Below are 15,532 nucleotides of genomic sequence, written 5' to 3'. Positions count from 1 at the left end.
TACCTACTAATCTATTCATTACAAACCATTATCTTATTTTTTGCTGCAGTTAATATGTTGAAATTTTTTTCAACATACAATTCAAAATAAACTTTTTCAGAAAGACAGACAACAGGGTGGAGTTTGTCTTTCTCTAAAGCTGTGGTGTATTAAGATTTTCCCTCATTGCATGCTTAGCACATTGAGAAAACCTGTGCCAGCAACAATAAACAATTTAGATATTTCCTTCAAATCACAAGTGTCACATGGTGAGGATGTTTTGGAGTTGGAGTTGTAAAACAAAAGTTTCAGAATAACAATCCTGAAAATAGACCATTCTAAACGTTACCATGAGCACATACTCATATTTCACCCTATTTTGGTAGAAATTAAACAAAAAGTAAGTACTAATAAAAACATCCAGACCACACCCACTACGCCACACAATAAATATGTTTAAGTCGGAAAAATAGACATTGAAACTCCCATGTATTAAAATGTAAATTTGTCTGTCAGTGATGTTCATAACATCCCACAGACAATGGCAATATATTACAATAACTGCCCAAATGCAAGAACGGGTGTTGATTATGCTAAACTTATTTTGAGATTTTTTTTTTTAATTCTGATTCAAACATCCTGTTTATAGCTTTTATACTTCATCTTTTCATGCAAGGCCAAGGCCGTTCTCTAGTTTTGTGCGGGAAACAGAACCTACAGCATTGGCCTTTGTAGTTTTAGAAGGTGTTTGGTTCTCCTCGGACACAAAACAACCATATTCAATAAGTCCTTTCTTTCCCTCTACAGCAGGTGGTGTCAGTAATGCAACTACATGGCCTCCATCGCCCAGCGTTGTAAGTCATCCATGTCATCCTTGTCTTCATCCTCCTTGGCTAAAATAAAAAAACATATGCAGATAGTGAATTACTTGAGAAAATGTGGTAAATATAAATGTTTTATAGCAATTAAGTGGTAAATTACAATAGATCAATTAGTTATTTAATGTTCTGTTGGGACAGTAACCGTGGCATACAATGTTCCCATGGAGGATTTGCTTGTTTTATTGCATATTCCAAAGGACTCACCAGGTCTGGAGGGTAATGAAGTAGAAGGCACATTGGGTAGATGAGCATCTTCTGTCCCACCGATCTCCAGCAAGTTTTTGTCCAATTCCTCTTGTTCCAGCTCATCCAACTCTGCCAGGAGTTCATCCTATGGTGCAAGACAATCAGAACATCCCAGTCTCTGTGATATCTGGTCAACTATTGAACTAACAGCACTGATAAGACAAATAAAGAACAATGTGCAACGAACATTAATGTCACCTACGTCATCAAACTCCTCTCCAAAGCCTACAGGTTTTGAGATGGCATCTGAGATCTCCTGCGCCAGCTCCTGCTGCTCAGTGATGTCTTGCATCAAGTCATCTACTTTGTCTATGTCCCTAACACAACCGGACAGGGGAACAGAGAGATTTTAATAAATACAAGAGCTGTATGACTGCACCTGACTAAAGCTAATAAACAAGTAGTTTGCCCTTGCTTACATGTTTTCATGGGCAGCCTTCATTGCCTTGGCGGCAAAGCCCATGTTTTTGAGCACTTCAGTGTTGGTGTTGGCATTTTCCAGCGCCTCCCTCTGGAACTCGATGGTGGACAATGTGCCATCGATCTGGTTAAGCTGGTTCTCGTACCGCTTCTTCCTTTTCAAGGCCTGCAGGGCCGCTGTGCGTAGTGAAAGGGGAATTGAAGTGATTAGTGAGTTTGATTCCCGGAACCATGGACATGGTCACAGCGTTTCTGAACCCCCAGGACTATCGTGTGAGTAAATACATAACCGCTAACTACACCGAACAAAAATATAAAACGCAACATGTAAAGTGTTGGTCCCATGTTCTCTGAGCTGAAATAAAAGATCGCAGAAATGTTCAAAATGCAAAAACTGCTTATTTCTCTCATATTTTGTGCACAAATTTGTTTACATCCCTCTTAGTGAGCATTTCTCCTTTGACAAGATAATCCATCCACCTGACAGGTATGGCATATAAAGAAGCTGATTAAACAGCATGATCCTTACACAAGTGCACCTTGTGTTGGGGACAAAAGGCCACTAAATGTGCAGTTTTGTCACAACAATGACACAGATGTCTCAAGTTGAGGGAGTGTGCAATTGGCATGCTGACCGCAGGAATGTCCACCAGAGCTGTTGCCAGAGAATTGAATGTTAATTTCTCTACCATAAGCCACCTACGTCCAACCGGCATCACAAACGCAGACCACATGTATGGCGTTGTGTCGGTAAGCGGTTTGATGATGTCAATGTTGTGAACAGAATGCCCCATGGTGGCGGTGGGGTTATGGTATTGGCAGGCTTAAGCTACGTACAACAAATACAATTGCATCTTATCGATGGCAATTTAATGCACAGAGATACTGTGACAAGATCCTGAGGCCCACTGTCGTGCCATTTATCCGCCGCCATCACCTCATGTTTCAGCATGATAATGTATGCCCCCATGTCGCAAGGATCTGTACAAAATTCCTGGAAGTTGAAAATGTCCCAGTTCTTCCATGGCCTGCATACTCAGCAGACATGTCACCCATTGAGCATGTTTGGGATGCTCTGGGTCGATGTGTATGACAGCGTGTTTAAGTTCCCACCAGTATCCAGCAACTTTGCACAGCCTTTGAAGACGAGTGGAACAACATTCAACAGGCGACAATCAACAGCCTGATCAACTCTATGCAAAGGAGATGCGTCTCGCTACATGAGGCAAATGGTGGTCACACGCCAGATACTGACTGGTTTTCTGATCCGTGCCCACTTCTTTTTATGGTATCTGTGACCAACAGCTGCATAGTCACGTGAAATCCATAGATTAGTGCCTAATTTATTTATTTAGACTGATTTCCTTATGAACTGTAACACAGTTAAAATCTTTGAAATGGATATATGTTGCGTTTATATATTTGACCATTATATTATGTCATATCTGTGTTTAACTCATTCATAATTGCTAACTGCATTTAGCGCCTATTAAAGATAGTATAGTCTGGCCAGGGGAATGTTAAAATGCATCGCTTGTGGTACGGTTTTGGAAACAAGTAAAAATACTGGAAACTGCAACAGTGTTAAAACTGGTTAAATTCGCCTCTAAACAGAACATGTAAGGTCCTTGGACTATAAGGACCTACGTCAGGCTCCTTTAGTCCGTTATTGGGCTACGCTAGCCTGTCATGAACACTACTGAAGACATTGGGCGTATTCCTCTGCTCAGGCGTTGCTGACACCTGCCAGATGTTACAACACCTGGATAAGTATTTTATGTATCAGCTAACCCCATCCGATGTTATAGCACTCTGTCAGTCGATAACACACTCAATGACGTCGCACGCAACCACTGGTTAAGGCATGCAACGTCTGAACAGGGGAACGCGACCAATGACAGGAGTCACTTGCACCCTCTGTTGGCACTCAGTATTAGGTTACTATCCTGGAAGGATATTGACCTCATCCCGTCAGTAGAGGATGCCTGGTAGACAGTGTCTCCTGACCCCTCCTGTCTCAGCCCCAGTATTTATGCTGCAGTAGTTTATGTGTTGGGTGGCTAGGGTCAGTCTGTCACATCTGGAGTATTTCTCTTGTCTTTTCCGGTGTCCTGTGTGAATTTAAATATGCTCTCTAATTCTCTCTTTTTCTTTCTTTCTTTCTCTCTCTCTCGGAGGACCTGAGCCCTAGGACCATGCCTCAGGACTACCTGGCTTGATGACTCCTTGCTGTCCCCAGTTCACCTGGCCGTGCTGCTGCTCCAGTTCCAACTGTTCTGCCTGCAGCTATGGAACCCTGACCTGTTCACCGGACATGCTTCCTGTCCCAGACCTGTTGTCCCAGACCTGCTGGAACCCTGACCTATTCACCGGACGTGCTACCTGTCCCAGACCTGCTGTTTTCAACTTCTGACACTTACTCTTGTGTTACTGACTTGTTGCACCCTCGACAACTACTAGGATTATTATTATTTGACAATGCTGGTCATTTATGAACATTTGAACATCTAGCCCATGTGCTGTTATAAGCTCCACCCGGCACAGCCAGAAGAGGACTGGCCACCCCTCATAGCCTGGTTCCTCTCTAGGTTTCTTCCTAGGTTTTGGCCTTTCTAGGGAGTTTTTCCTAGCCACCGTGCTTCTACACCTGCATTGCTTGCTGTTTGGGGTTTTAGGCTGGGTTTCTGTACAGCACTTTGTGATATCAGCTGATGTAAGAAGGGCTATATAAATACATTTGATTTGATTTGTTCTTTAAAAGTAATTTCCTCACCATCTGAAATAAGCATGCCCCTTTCAACAAATGTACAACTAAGAACTGATACAGCCCTTGGTTCACTCCAGACCTGATTGCCCTCGACCAGCACAAAAACATCCTGTGGCGTACTGCACTAGCATCGAATAGTCCCCGCGATATGCAACTTTTCAGTGAAGTCAGGAACCAATACACAGTCAGCTAGGAAAGCAAAGGCTAGCTTTTTTAAACAGAAATTTGCATCCTGTAGCTCTAACTCCAAAAAGTTTTGGGACACTAAAGTCCATGGAGAATAAGAGCACCTCCTCCCAGCTGCCCACTGCACTGAGGCTAGGAAACACTGTCACCACCGATAAATCCACGATAATCGAGAATTTCAATAAGGATTTCTCTACGGCTGGCCATGCTCTCCTCCTGGCTACCCCAACCCCGGCCAACTGCTCCGCACCCCCCGCAGCTACTTGACCAAGCCTCCCCAGCTTCTCCTTCACCCAAATCCAGATAGCAGATGTTTTGAAAGAGCTGCAAAACCTGGACCCGTACAAATCAGCTGGGCTAGACAATCTGGACCCTCTCTTTCTAAAATGATCCGCCGCCATTGTTGCAACCCCTATTACTAGTCAGTTCAACCTCTCTTTCATATCGTCCGAGATGTATAAAGATTGGAAAGCTGCGGTCATCCCCCTCTTCAAAGGGGGTGACACTCTAGACCCAAACTGTTACAGACCTATATCTATCCTGCCCTGCCTTTCTAAAGTCTTCGAAAGCGAAGTTAACAAACAGAACACCGACCATTTCGAATCCCACCGTACCTTCTCCGCTGCGTAATCTGGTTTCCGAGCTGGTCACGGGTGCACCTCAGCCACGCTCAAGGTACTAAACGATATCATAACCGCCATCAATAAAAGACAGTACTGTGCAGCCGTCTTCATCGACCTGGCCAAGGCTTTCAGCCTTGGTTTCTCAAATGACTGCCTCGCCTGGTTCACCAACTACTTCTCAGACAGTGTTCTGTGTGTCAAATCGGAGGGCCTGTTGTCCGGACCTCTGGCAGTCTCTATGGGGGTACCACAGGGTTCAATTCTAGGGCCAACGTTTCTCTGTGTGTGAGTGTAAAATATATCACACACACACACACACACACACACACACACACACACACACACACACACACACACACACACACACACACACACACACACACACACACACACACACACACACACACACAATGTTGCTCTTGCTGCAGGTGATTCCTTGATCCACCTCTACGCAGACAACACCATTCTATATACATCTGGCCCTTCCTTGGACACTGTGTTAACAAACCTCCAAACGAGCTTCAATGCCATACAACACTACTTCTGTGGCCTCCAACTGCTCTTAAATGCTAGTAAAACTAAATGCATGCTCTTCAACCGATCGCTGCCCACACCCGCCCGCCCGAATAGCATCACTACTCTGGACGGTTCTGACTTAGAATATGTGGACAACTACCTAGGTGTCTGGCTAGACTGTAAACTCTCCTTCCAGACTCATATTAAGCAACTTAAATCTAGAATCGGCTTCCTATTTCGCAACAAAGCCTCCTTCACTCACGCTGCCAAACATACCCTCATAAAACTGCCTATCCTACCGATCCTCGACTTCGACGATGTCGTTTACAAAATAGCCTTCAACACTACTCAGCAAACTGGATGCAGTCTATCACAGTGCCATCCGTTTTGTCACCAAAGCCCCATATACCACCCACCACTGAGACCTGTATGCTCTTGTCGGCTGGCCCACGCTACATATTCGTCACCAAACCCACTGGCTCCAGGTCATCTATAAGTCTTTGCTAGGTAAATCTCCGCCTTAGCTCAGTTCACTGGTCACCATAGCAACACCCACCCGTAGCACACGCTCCAGCAGGTATCTCTCACTGGTCATCCCCAAAGCCAACACCTCATTTGGCCACCTTTTCTTCCAGTTCTCTGCTGCCAATGACTGGAACGAATTACAAAAAAATAAAAAATAAATATAATTATTATTATTATTTATTTTTTAATCTGAGGTTGGCGCTATCTGAGCAGCTTACCGATTGCTGCAGCTGTACACAGCCCATCTGTAAATAGCCCATATAACTACCTACCTCATCCTCATATTATTTTTATTTACTTTTTTTGCACAGAAGTATTTCTACTTGCACATCTATCACTCCAGTGTTAATTTGCTAAATTGTAATTACTTCGCTACTATGGCCTATTTATTGCCTTACTCCATTTGCACACACTGCATATAGATTTTTCTATTGTGTTATTGACTGTACTTTTGTTTATCCCACGTGTAACTCTGTGTTGTTGTTTTTTGTCGCACTGCTTTGCCAAGTCGCAGTTGTAAATGAGAACTTGTTCTCAACTGGCCTACCTTGTTAAATAAAGGTGAAATAAAAAAATAAAAATCACTACAGGCCTTGTAACTGTTTAGTTTAGTCATAAAATAAAAGGTGAAAAAAATAAATTAATAAGCAGTAACTTAGTCCCTATGATTCTAGTGTCTCAATTTTAACTGCGAAGTTGCCGTGTCTAGTTTTTTTCTTCTATTTCGTTTGTATTTAAATGTTATGCACTTTGAGATTATTCTGTATAATGAAAAGCGCTTTACAAATCTATTACATTATTAAGTCGATACTGTGTCAATGGAAGGGTGGCCCCTTCCCTTCTCTTGACAAACAGGCAAATTCATGACTCACACAAAATCCCCTAACTTGTTGATGGTGTAGTCTGAGTTTTGATAGCAGTCACTAACACAGAACGCACCTATACACGGGGATAATGAAATTTAGCTGTTGTAACATAGTTGTGGCAACGAGATAGGTTGCCAGGCTCGCCCTGACATTCAGTGACAGCCGTGGCCGCTCGGAAAGTTAGCTAGTTAGCTGCCTCGACTAGTTAGCCAGCTAGTTGCTAACGTTAACATACAGGCGAACTTTAAGTAGCTAGCTTCATTAGCTAGCCAAGTTAGACAACAATCATGAAGATGTATATGTGATGTTAGTTGGCGACTCACCTCGTTTGTTTTTTGTGCCGTTTTTCTTTGCAGTCATGAGTTCCTGGTCAATCTTTTTCTCTAGAAAGTCCTGTTTCTTCGCTAACATCTCCTCTGTGTCTCGGAGTTTCTGAATCGCATCTTGTGGACTCGGCCCTTTCCCTCCTTTCCCCCCACCGCCGAACAGCTTCCCAAACACGGACATTCTGGGATCTAAACTATATGGAAATAATGTCCTTTTAAAACGTTTCAGACTAACTGCACACTATCGTGTCACTCTTCTCGCCGATTGTTGTTTTTCCTACTTCCTGGTTAAGCCTGTATGACGTAATATTATCCCCTAGTGGATGGTATTCCACGGGGCTCCACCTGCTGGATAGGAAATGTAATAATAATATTTTTTGTCAATAAACAGACGCTCTTATCCAGAGCCATTTACAGGAGTAATTAGGGTTAAGTGCCTTGATCAATATTTTTCCCCTAGTCGGCTCAAGGATTCAAACCAGCAACCATTTGGTTACTGGCCCCACGCTCTTCACCTGCCGCCCTTATAATAATAATTAATCATATTTATATTGGGCTTTTCACAGTTGTGTAAAGTAGTTAAGTAAAAATACTTTTAAGTTCTACTTAAGTAGTTTTTTTGGGTATCTGTACTTTACTATTTATATTTGTGACAACGTTTACTCCACTATATTCCTAAAGAAAATAATGTACTTTTTACTCCTTACATTTTCAATGACAGCCAAAAGTACTCATTACATTTTGAATGCTTAGCAGGACAGGAAAATGTGTGTAATTCACGTACTTATCAAGAGGTCATCCCTACTGCCTCTGATCTGGTGGACTGACTAAACAAAAATGCATCATTTGTAAAGTATGTCTGAGTGTTGAACTGTGCCCCTTTTTATCAGTAAATAAATTAAAAAAACAAGTAAATCATGTCCTCTGGTTTGCTTAATAAGACATTTTTAATGATTTATACTTTTATTTTTGATACTTAAGTACATTTAAAACCAAATACTTTAAAACTTTTTCTCAAGTAGTATTTTACTGGGTTACTTTTTAAAAAAGGAATCTTTACTTTTACTCAAGTATGAAAATTGGGTACCTTTTCCACCACTGGCTTTTCATTACAAGTAGGTTCTCAAAGTCGCTTGTGTGTTGTTCTTCCATAACTTCAGGTGATAGTACTTTCTGAGCAGCCTATGTTGAGCGGAGGGAGCACTGATGGTGCGTCTGATAGATAGGCCCTGGAGCAGTCACAGGAGGCTGCTGAGGGGAGGACAGCTCATAATAATGGCCGGAACGGAGTGAATGGAATGGCATCACTCTTCTCCAGCCATTACCACGAGAATGTCCTCCCCCAATTAAGGTGCCACCAACCTCTTATGTTGGAGATCTTCATCGGGCACCTCGTCGTACTTGATGTTCACAGCTCCTCCTTTGTAGGTAGGCTGGATCGTTCACAACCAGAAGTGTAGCACCCTCCTATTTTCTGTGCAGCCCTTGGGGCAAAATCAGTTTGACACCCCTGTTCTAAATGACATTGACTTTACGTTCTCAAATAGTTGCCATATCAGAGCAGAGGCTGTTCGGTTTGCTCTTTCATTTGTCCAGGTCATTTAAAAATAACCCTGCAAAAAAAATGTAACAACTTCACAGAAATGATTTTCGCTGACATTCCACAGACCTGCCCCATCCCATGACGTCACACGGAGCCCTTCCTTCCTGCTCTCTGCTTGCTAGCTTAGCTTCAGCTGTTGTTGGCAGTTCAAGTTTTTTTTATTTATCCTCAGCTATCCCTTACCAGGAACATTTACAATAGCCATAATAACAACAGCTGCGACATATAGTCCAGGTAATTTATATCAGAAAGGCTTACGAACGTCTGGGACATGGCCAGACAAGAACAAGTCCTCCAGCTTGAGCCACCACACGAACTGAAATTTAGAGGTAAGACTAGGGCAGGGCCTGATAGTTTGGTCTGCAAATATTTGACCATCGTTCTTAGGTAATGTATTAACAATAGTGTTGTTAACTTCATTGTGAAAAGATGGGTCTGCACACGGTGTATCATATTTCCTATTTGGTTTCTAGAGTGGTGACAAGTGAAGCGACATTGCATACCGACGTCTTCTACCTACCGATGCTAACAGGCTAATGCCTAGTTGTCATTTTCTAGTTTAGCTTGTACTGAAAAAGCAGGCCCGGGTCATTTCCTCAATATCAGTTGCATGCTATTTTCAGTTACTATCATAATCACGATCTCCCTGGTTTGCGAGTCAGCTGTTGCCAGCCTAAATAAATACTTATTTCAATAGTTACTATTGAAAAAAATTCTAACGTTGGTAGAAAACTAGATACTTTCTATAAGGTCAGGGCTACACTATAGGGAAATTTCCATTAAAAAACTACCCGAATGGATACAGAGAATAGTGTTTTTCAATCCATTCCTGGGGCTAACCCTGAGCGTGCGCGTTTTTGTTTCAGCCCAGCACACAACAACAATCCCTCAGCCTCGATAAATTGAATCGGGACTCCCTAAGAACACGTCACTTCGATACAGCTAGGACCGGAAGTGACTCTTCGTAGCAGGTTTGAGCGCATTTTCGCTGAGCCTAACCCTTTTCCTAACCTTATTATTCCTAACAGGTTACGTTAATTATCCTAAACTGCTGCGTACATTCCCCTAACCGGTTACGAAAAAGTCACTTCCAGTCGTAGCTCTTTCAAAGTGGCGTGTTTTTTGGGGAGTCTCGAGTTGAAGCAGGTATGTTGTGGATGGGCAGAAACACAAATGTTCACCCCTTAGGGGAGCCCCAGGAATTGATTGAGAAATACTGCGGTAGAAAAAGGTGACTGTTGACAATTGTTAGGCACAGGATCAGTGAGTCCAAGCAGAATGGTAACATCCGGAGGTGGACCGTTTTACCGCATCTAATGGAATTATTGAACAGGGACTATCATTGGTTTTGAGAATTATATCATTAGTCATAACAAAATAGATTATAACTAATGATATAAGTCTAAAGATGACCCCACCTATTTTTTGTTATCTAAATAAAATGGTCCTCCCAACTTTTTGGGGTAAAAACCCAAGATCGCTATAATAATAGATGAGTCAGCTAGCTAGTATTGATATCTATTGTCTGTTCTCTCTCCATCTTTTCAAGGTCCATTTACAGATGTTGTCACGGCCACCCTGAAGCTAGGCAACCCAACAGATAGAAATGTCTGTTTCAAAGTCAAGACGACCGCGCCCCGTCGATACTGTGTCCGTCCAAACAGTGGCATCATTGACGCAGGCACCTCCGTCAATGTATCTGGTTGGTGTCTTTCTGTTTGATTGTAGCTGACAAATCTCAAAAAGAGGAACTAAAAGTATGTTGAGTTGGTCAAAGTAAGGTAACACATTGTGCTGTTGCTAAGAGGTTGCTAAGTGGCGTTTATCTGTCTGCTTTGTTTTACAGTTATGCTACAGCCTTTCGACTATGATCCCAATGAAAAGAGCAAACACAAATTCATGGTGCAGTCCGTGCTTGCTCCGTATGACATGACTGACATGGAAGGGGTGGTAAGTGTCCAAAATGGAATGTGATCAATCTGAATGTCACTAATTATGATCTGATGATCACAGTAAGTCCATTCAAGCTGCAATTTTAGTTCAGAGGGACTGGTACTTACTGTCTCAGTCCTCTACTTATTTAGGTTGTTGCAAGTGGGACAAATGTGCTGTCAAGATATGCTTGTCTTATGAGTGTCATAGAGTCCCAAGCTGGGTGTGGTCATCTTGGTGTTGCCTTGTGATTCAGTTTTCCTTGTGATCCCTCTTCTTCTTTTTCTCTCTATCATTCTTTCTCTTATTCTATCCTTCCCACCGACAGTGGAAAGAGGCAAAGCCGGAGGAGCTGATGGACTCCAAGTTGAGATGTGCATTTGAGCTGCCGCTAGAGAACGACAAAATTGTAAGTACTCTACGTCACTATATCTTATCACTACATCCAACTGCATGTATTTTTCTTAATATTCCTTCCCTCATATATTTCATTTTAGTGTAAGATGCGTTCACAAAGAGCACCTTCATTCCATTCACAAACAGATCCTGAATGATTGTCATCTCCATTTCGTCTCTGAAGCAGCCGTTGCCCTTTTTTTTGTATGTTGTTTCTCATCCCCATTCTGTTATTCATCTGCATAGTTCTGTCTCCGCCACTCCTCCCCACAGCGTGGCAGTGAAAGCAACACAAATGTGTCCTCCGCCCCCGTAAAGCCAGAGCTCTCCTCACTCCCTAAGTCGGCCAGCTCCTCCCTGGATGACGGGGAGGTGAAGAAGATCACGGAGGAGTGCAAGAGGCTGCAGATGGAGGTCCAGAGGTTACGGGAAGAGAACAAACAGATCAGGGTGAGTCTCTAATGGCTCTAGGACCCACCACACTCAGATCTGTTCCACACAATACATTTATCTGCACCATCTGTAACAATGCAGACTTACTTAACAGGCCTCGCCTTTCGTTTCTTATTTGAGATGGGTAATTGACTGATTTGAGATCAGTAACTGCTGTTTCACTGTTATTGCAAAAAAAAATAACGGCTGTTCTATATTCAACATGGTTTGACTGGCATTTGGCCTGTGACTCCTCCCCCTTTACCAAGGAGGACGATGGTCTGCGGAAGAGGAAAGTCACGTCCATGGTGTCCTCCCCCCGCTCCTCTTCCTCCCAGGCCATGACAAAGGAGGAGGGCCTAAGTACCCGTGTTCTGGCGCTCTGCGTGCTGTTCTTCGTCATCGGAGTCATCATCGGGAAATTGGTCCTGTAGACAGCCAGTGGCAGCGTGCTCGGAGGACCGAACAAAACAACAACGGGATGTATACTTTTTGTTGTTGTTGCATAATGCAACATCACAAGTTTATTTGAGTAGTGACATTTTTTAATATAAAGCGAAGAAGGTAATCAAGAGTCGTTTTGCCTTTTTAAAATCACTCTATTCTCCGTCCTTCCACTCCTACTTGCACAGATACAGTACAAATGATTGTGTGGGGAAGTGGCAACGTTGTGATCTATAAGTAGCAATGTGTTCCAGTAAGGCCAAGGCTTTTCCTACTGCAGGATTAACGTGACAGTTCTGATGTTGTGTGAATGTTTTAATCATTGCTTTTTTAAGGGAAGGACACCGTATGTTGTGAGTCGAGAGGCTGCTTTTGAGTTTTAGCAAGAATGGGTAATTATGTCATCCAAAATGATTCCTTTATAAAACAGAAAATGGATTTAGGAGGTAACTAAAAATAAAATGTTAACCATCGTTTTGTCCCAAAGAGACCCCTTTCCAATACAGTAGGTTGCTTTTTATTTCCAAGAATCAAACTTGTAGTTGGTTTTCAATATATTGCCGAAGATGTACCGTCTCACCGTGCTGCAGTGAATTAGTTCTACACACACTCGTTTAATGACAGTGTCTGAGGTGAAAGTGCAGAATGACCGACTTGTCGTTTTGGTCGAAGGCTTGGGATGTGAGTGATATCCTCAGGGTCAGTATGAAATGGCTGTCATCTTCAGAGAGAACAACAGTGATGCAGCTTTTCCAGATGACAGCAAATGGCTTTACCTTAAGTGAAGCCTGGAAGTGATCCAAGTCCTGTATCAGCTGATTGCAGCTGAGTAAGAGAAATATGCAACATCCATTTTTGGCATACAGTACACTAAAATATAACGATGGGTTTGGACTCATAGCGCTGTATATAGTTTCATAGTACTTTATGTTCTTGTGCTTTGCTTCAGTTTTCTTTTGAGTATCATATAAGGCATAATTGTTTTGTAATTATATTTGTACGCACTGTATTCAAATCAAGTTCTCATATACTGTCTACAAATAGCATGGAAATGACCTCAATAGTTTTCTTTCTTCCTGTGTCTTAAACACAGCAGCAAATATTACTGTCTTCTCAAAAGGGACCATCTCGGGAACTAGCTATCGGTTGGGGTGTTTTCTCTCTTGGCTTGGTTTCTACTGTCTTAGCTGTCTAAAGAACCAACCGTCCTGTTTGTATTTAAATCCACTTTTTTTGCGTAGCCTGGGGGGCTTGGATTGTGGACGGCTGGATGGAGAATTGAGCTGTGAACACTACATTAAAAACTGCTTTGGCGCTTCAGACCATCACATGTAACCACAATAATTGGATACAGTTTTGTATGTACATTAAATAAACAAAATATAATGGATTGTGTAGTATCATAATAATGAATTAAATGCATAAACCCCAAACATGTTTTTTGGTGTAAAGTTGATTTGCTTCAGTCTTATTCATGGTGCAAGGACAACCAAGCTGAGAAGTAAAGTACAGCCTTTGTAATGGCCCCAGTCAGTATTTTGCATTATTGTTGGGACCCATTTTGTATTCGAGTGTGTGGCATGCCTTTGTCCACACATTCTTTCATGCATGCCCTATTTAGTTGATATAAAAATGTATAGGTTTATAAAGATTGTATGTAATCCTTTAGTAATACCTTATTTGCTTACTAACAGCTGTATTCTACAGGACCAAGGTTTCACAAAGCCTCTGCATTACTGAAAGTTGGACCCTCCCTTTATAACCTGTTGATAATAATCCTTCCACCTTCAGACAGATTTCATCTCGTTCAACTATGAATGCTTGAACAACTAAATTATAATGCTTATGGAGATAGGGCTGTAAGATTCTGACATACATGGATTTGTCACCATCTAGTGGTCGACTAGAGAAGTGGCACCCAAACTTTTACTGTACCACCAACTGAAATATCATTTTTTACATTTACATTTTAGTCATTTAGCAGACGCTCTTATCCAGAGCGATTTACAGTAGTGAATGCATACATTTCAAACCTTTTTTTCCCCCCTCTGTTTCTCCGTATCACATTTACATAAGTATTCAGACCCTTTACTCAGTACTTTGTTGAAGCACCTTCAGCAGCAATTAAAGCCTTGAGGCTTCTTGGGTATGACGCTACAAGCTTGGCACACCTGTATTTGGGGAGTTTCTCCCATTCTTCTCTGCAATTACTCTCAAGCTCTGTCAGGTTGGATGGGGAGCCACTTTGCACAGCTATTTTCAGGTCTCTCCAGAGATGTTTGATCGGGTTCAAGTCCGGGCTCTGGCTGGGCCACTCAAGGACATTGAGAAATGTCCGGAAGCCACTCATGTATTTTCTTGGCTGTGTGCTTATGGTCATTGTCCTGTTGGAAGGTGAACCTTCACCCCAGTCTGAGGTCCTGAGCGCTCTGGATCAGGTTTTCGTCAAGGATCTCTCTGTACTTTGCTCCGTTCATCTTTCCTTCAATCCTGACTAGTCTCCCAGTCCCTGCCTCTGAAAAACATCCCCACAGCATGATGCTGCCACCACCATGCTTCACTGTAGGGATGGTGCCAGGTTTCCTCCAGACATGACGCTTAGCATTCAGGCCAAAGAGTTCGATCTTTGTTTCATCAGACCAGAGAATCTTGTTTCTCATGGTCAGAATCCTTTAGGTGCCTTTTGGCAAACTCCAAGCGGGCTGTCATGTGCCTTTTACTGAGGAGTTGCTTCCGTCTGGTCACTCTGCCATAAAGGCCTGATTGGTGGAGTGCTGCAGAGATGGTTGTCCTTCTGGAAGGTTCTCCCATCTCCACAGAGGAACTCGGGAGCTCTGTCAGAGTGACCATCGAGATCTTGGCCACCTCCCTGACCAAGGCCCTTCTCCCCCAATTGCTCAGTTTTGCTGGGCGGCCAGCTCTAGGAAGAGTCTTGTCGGTTCCAAACTTCTTCCATTTGAGAATGATGGAGGCCACTGTGTTCTTGGATCTTCAATGCTGGAGACATTTTTTTGGTACCCCTCCCCAGATCTGTGCCTCAACACAATCCTGTCTTGGAGCTCTACGGACAATTCTTTCGACCTCATAGACAGGTGTGTGCCTGTCCAAATTGTCCAATCAATTGAATTTTCCACAGGTGGACTCCAAGTTGTAGAAACATAAAGGATGATCAATGGAAACAGGATGCACCTGAGCTCAATTTCGAGTTTCATAGCAAAGGGTCTGAATACTTATGTAAATAAGGTATATATTTTTTTATAATTTAGCAAAAATATCTAAAAACCTTTTTTTGCTTCGCCATTATGGGGTATTGTCTGTAGATGGATTGAATACATGTTTTCCTCATCAATTTTAGAATAAGGCTGTAATGTAACAAAATGTGGAATTAGT

The 15,532-nt window shown here is 42.5% G+C and overlaps 2 protein-coding genes across 3 annotated transcripts; one reads left to right on the top strand and one right to left on the bottom strand.

Moving 5' to 3' along the window:
- Nucleotides 1-414: 414 nt before the first annotated feature.
- Nucleotides 415-7,647, bottom strand: LOC106571964 (charged multivesicular body protein 4c). Its single transcript, XM_014145581.3, has 5 exons — nt 7,333-7,647; nt 1,526-1,703; nt 1,309-1,423; nt 1,065-1,191; nt 415-872 (listed from the first exon to the last, which is right to left on the bottom strand). Exons 1-5 carry the CDS (start codon nt 7,514-7,516, stop codon nt 808-810), a joined length of 669 nt encoding a protein of 222 aa, XP_014001056.1. The 5' UTR covers nt 7,517-7,647; the 3' UTR covers nt 415-807.
- A 1,374-nt stretch (nt 7,648-9,021) lies between these two features.
- Nucleotides 9,022-13,575, top strand: LOC106571963 (vesicle-associated membrane protein-associated protein B). 2 transcript variants are annotated; one of them, XM_014145580.3, is made up of 6 exons: nt 9,022-9,267; nt 10,488-10,640; nt 10,785-10,888; nt 11,199-11,279; nt 11,540-11,716; nt 11,968-13,575. In XM_014145580.3, the coding sequence occupies exons 1-6, from the start codon at nt 9,210-9,212 to the stop codon at nt 12,130-12,132; spliced, it is 738 nt and encodes a 245-aa protein (XP_014001055.1). In that variant the 5' UTR covers nt 9,022-9,209; the 3' UTR covers nt 12,133-13,575. The 2 variants fall into 2 exon arrangements, with proteins under 2 accessions (XP_014001055.1, XP_014001054.1); XM_014145579.3 differs by having other exon boundaries at nt 11,513-11,716; nt 11,968-12,729.
- The last annotated feature ends 1,957 nt before the right edge of the window (nt 13,576-15,532 follow it).

Source organism: Salmo salar, chromosome 15 (assembly GCF_965601325.2).
Source record: "Salmo salar chromosome 15, fSalSal1, whole genome shotgun sequence".
NCBI lineage: Eukaryota > Metazoa > Chordata > Actinopteri > Salmoniformes > Salmonidae > Salmo > Salmo salar.
Note: the sequence above shows the minus strand (reverse complement) of the source record. Positions and strands in the feature narration are given on the sequence as shown.

Excerpts from the sequence above, each read along its gene's own strand:
- LOC106571964 (XM_014145581.3), bottom strand. The coding sequence starts at position 7,516 with ATGTCCGTGTTTGGGAAGCTGTTCGGCGGTGGGGGGAAAGGAGGGAAA. Across the intron at positions 1,424-1,525 it reads AAGGCTGCCCATGAAAACAT|GGACATAGACAAAGTAGATG; the intron begins GTAAGCAAGGGC and ends CGGTTGTGTTAG. Across the intron at positions 873-1,064 it reads TTCATTACCCTCCAGACCTG|CCAAGGAGGATGAAGACAAG; the intron begins GTGAGTCCTTTG and ends TTTTTATTTTAG.
- LOC106571963 (XM_014145579.3), top strand. The coding sequence starts at position 9,210 with ATGGCCAGACAAGAACAAGTCCTCCAGCTTGAGCCACCACACGAACTG. Across the intron at positions 9,268-10,487 it reads ACACGAACTGAAATTTAGAG|GTCCATTTACAGATGTTGTC; the intron begins GTAAGACTAGGG and ends CATCTTTTCAAG. Across the intron at positions 11,280-11,512 it reads CGCTAGAGAACGACAAAATT|TTCTGTCTCCGCCACTCCTC; the intron begins GTAAGTACTCTA and ends TCATCTGCATAG.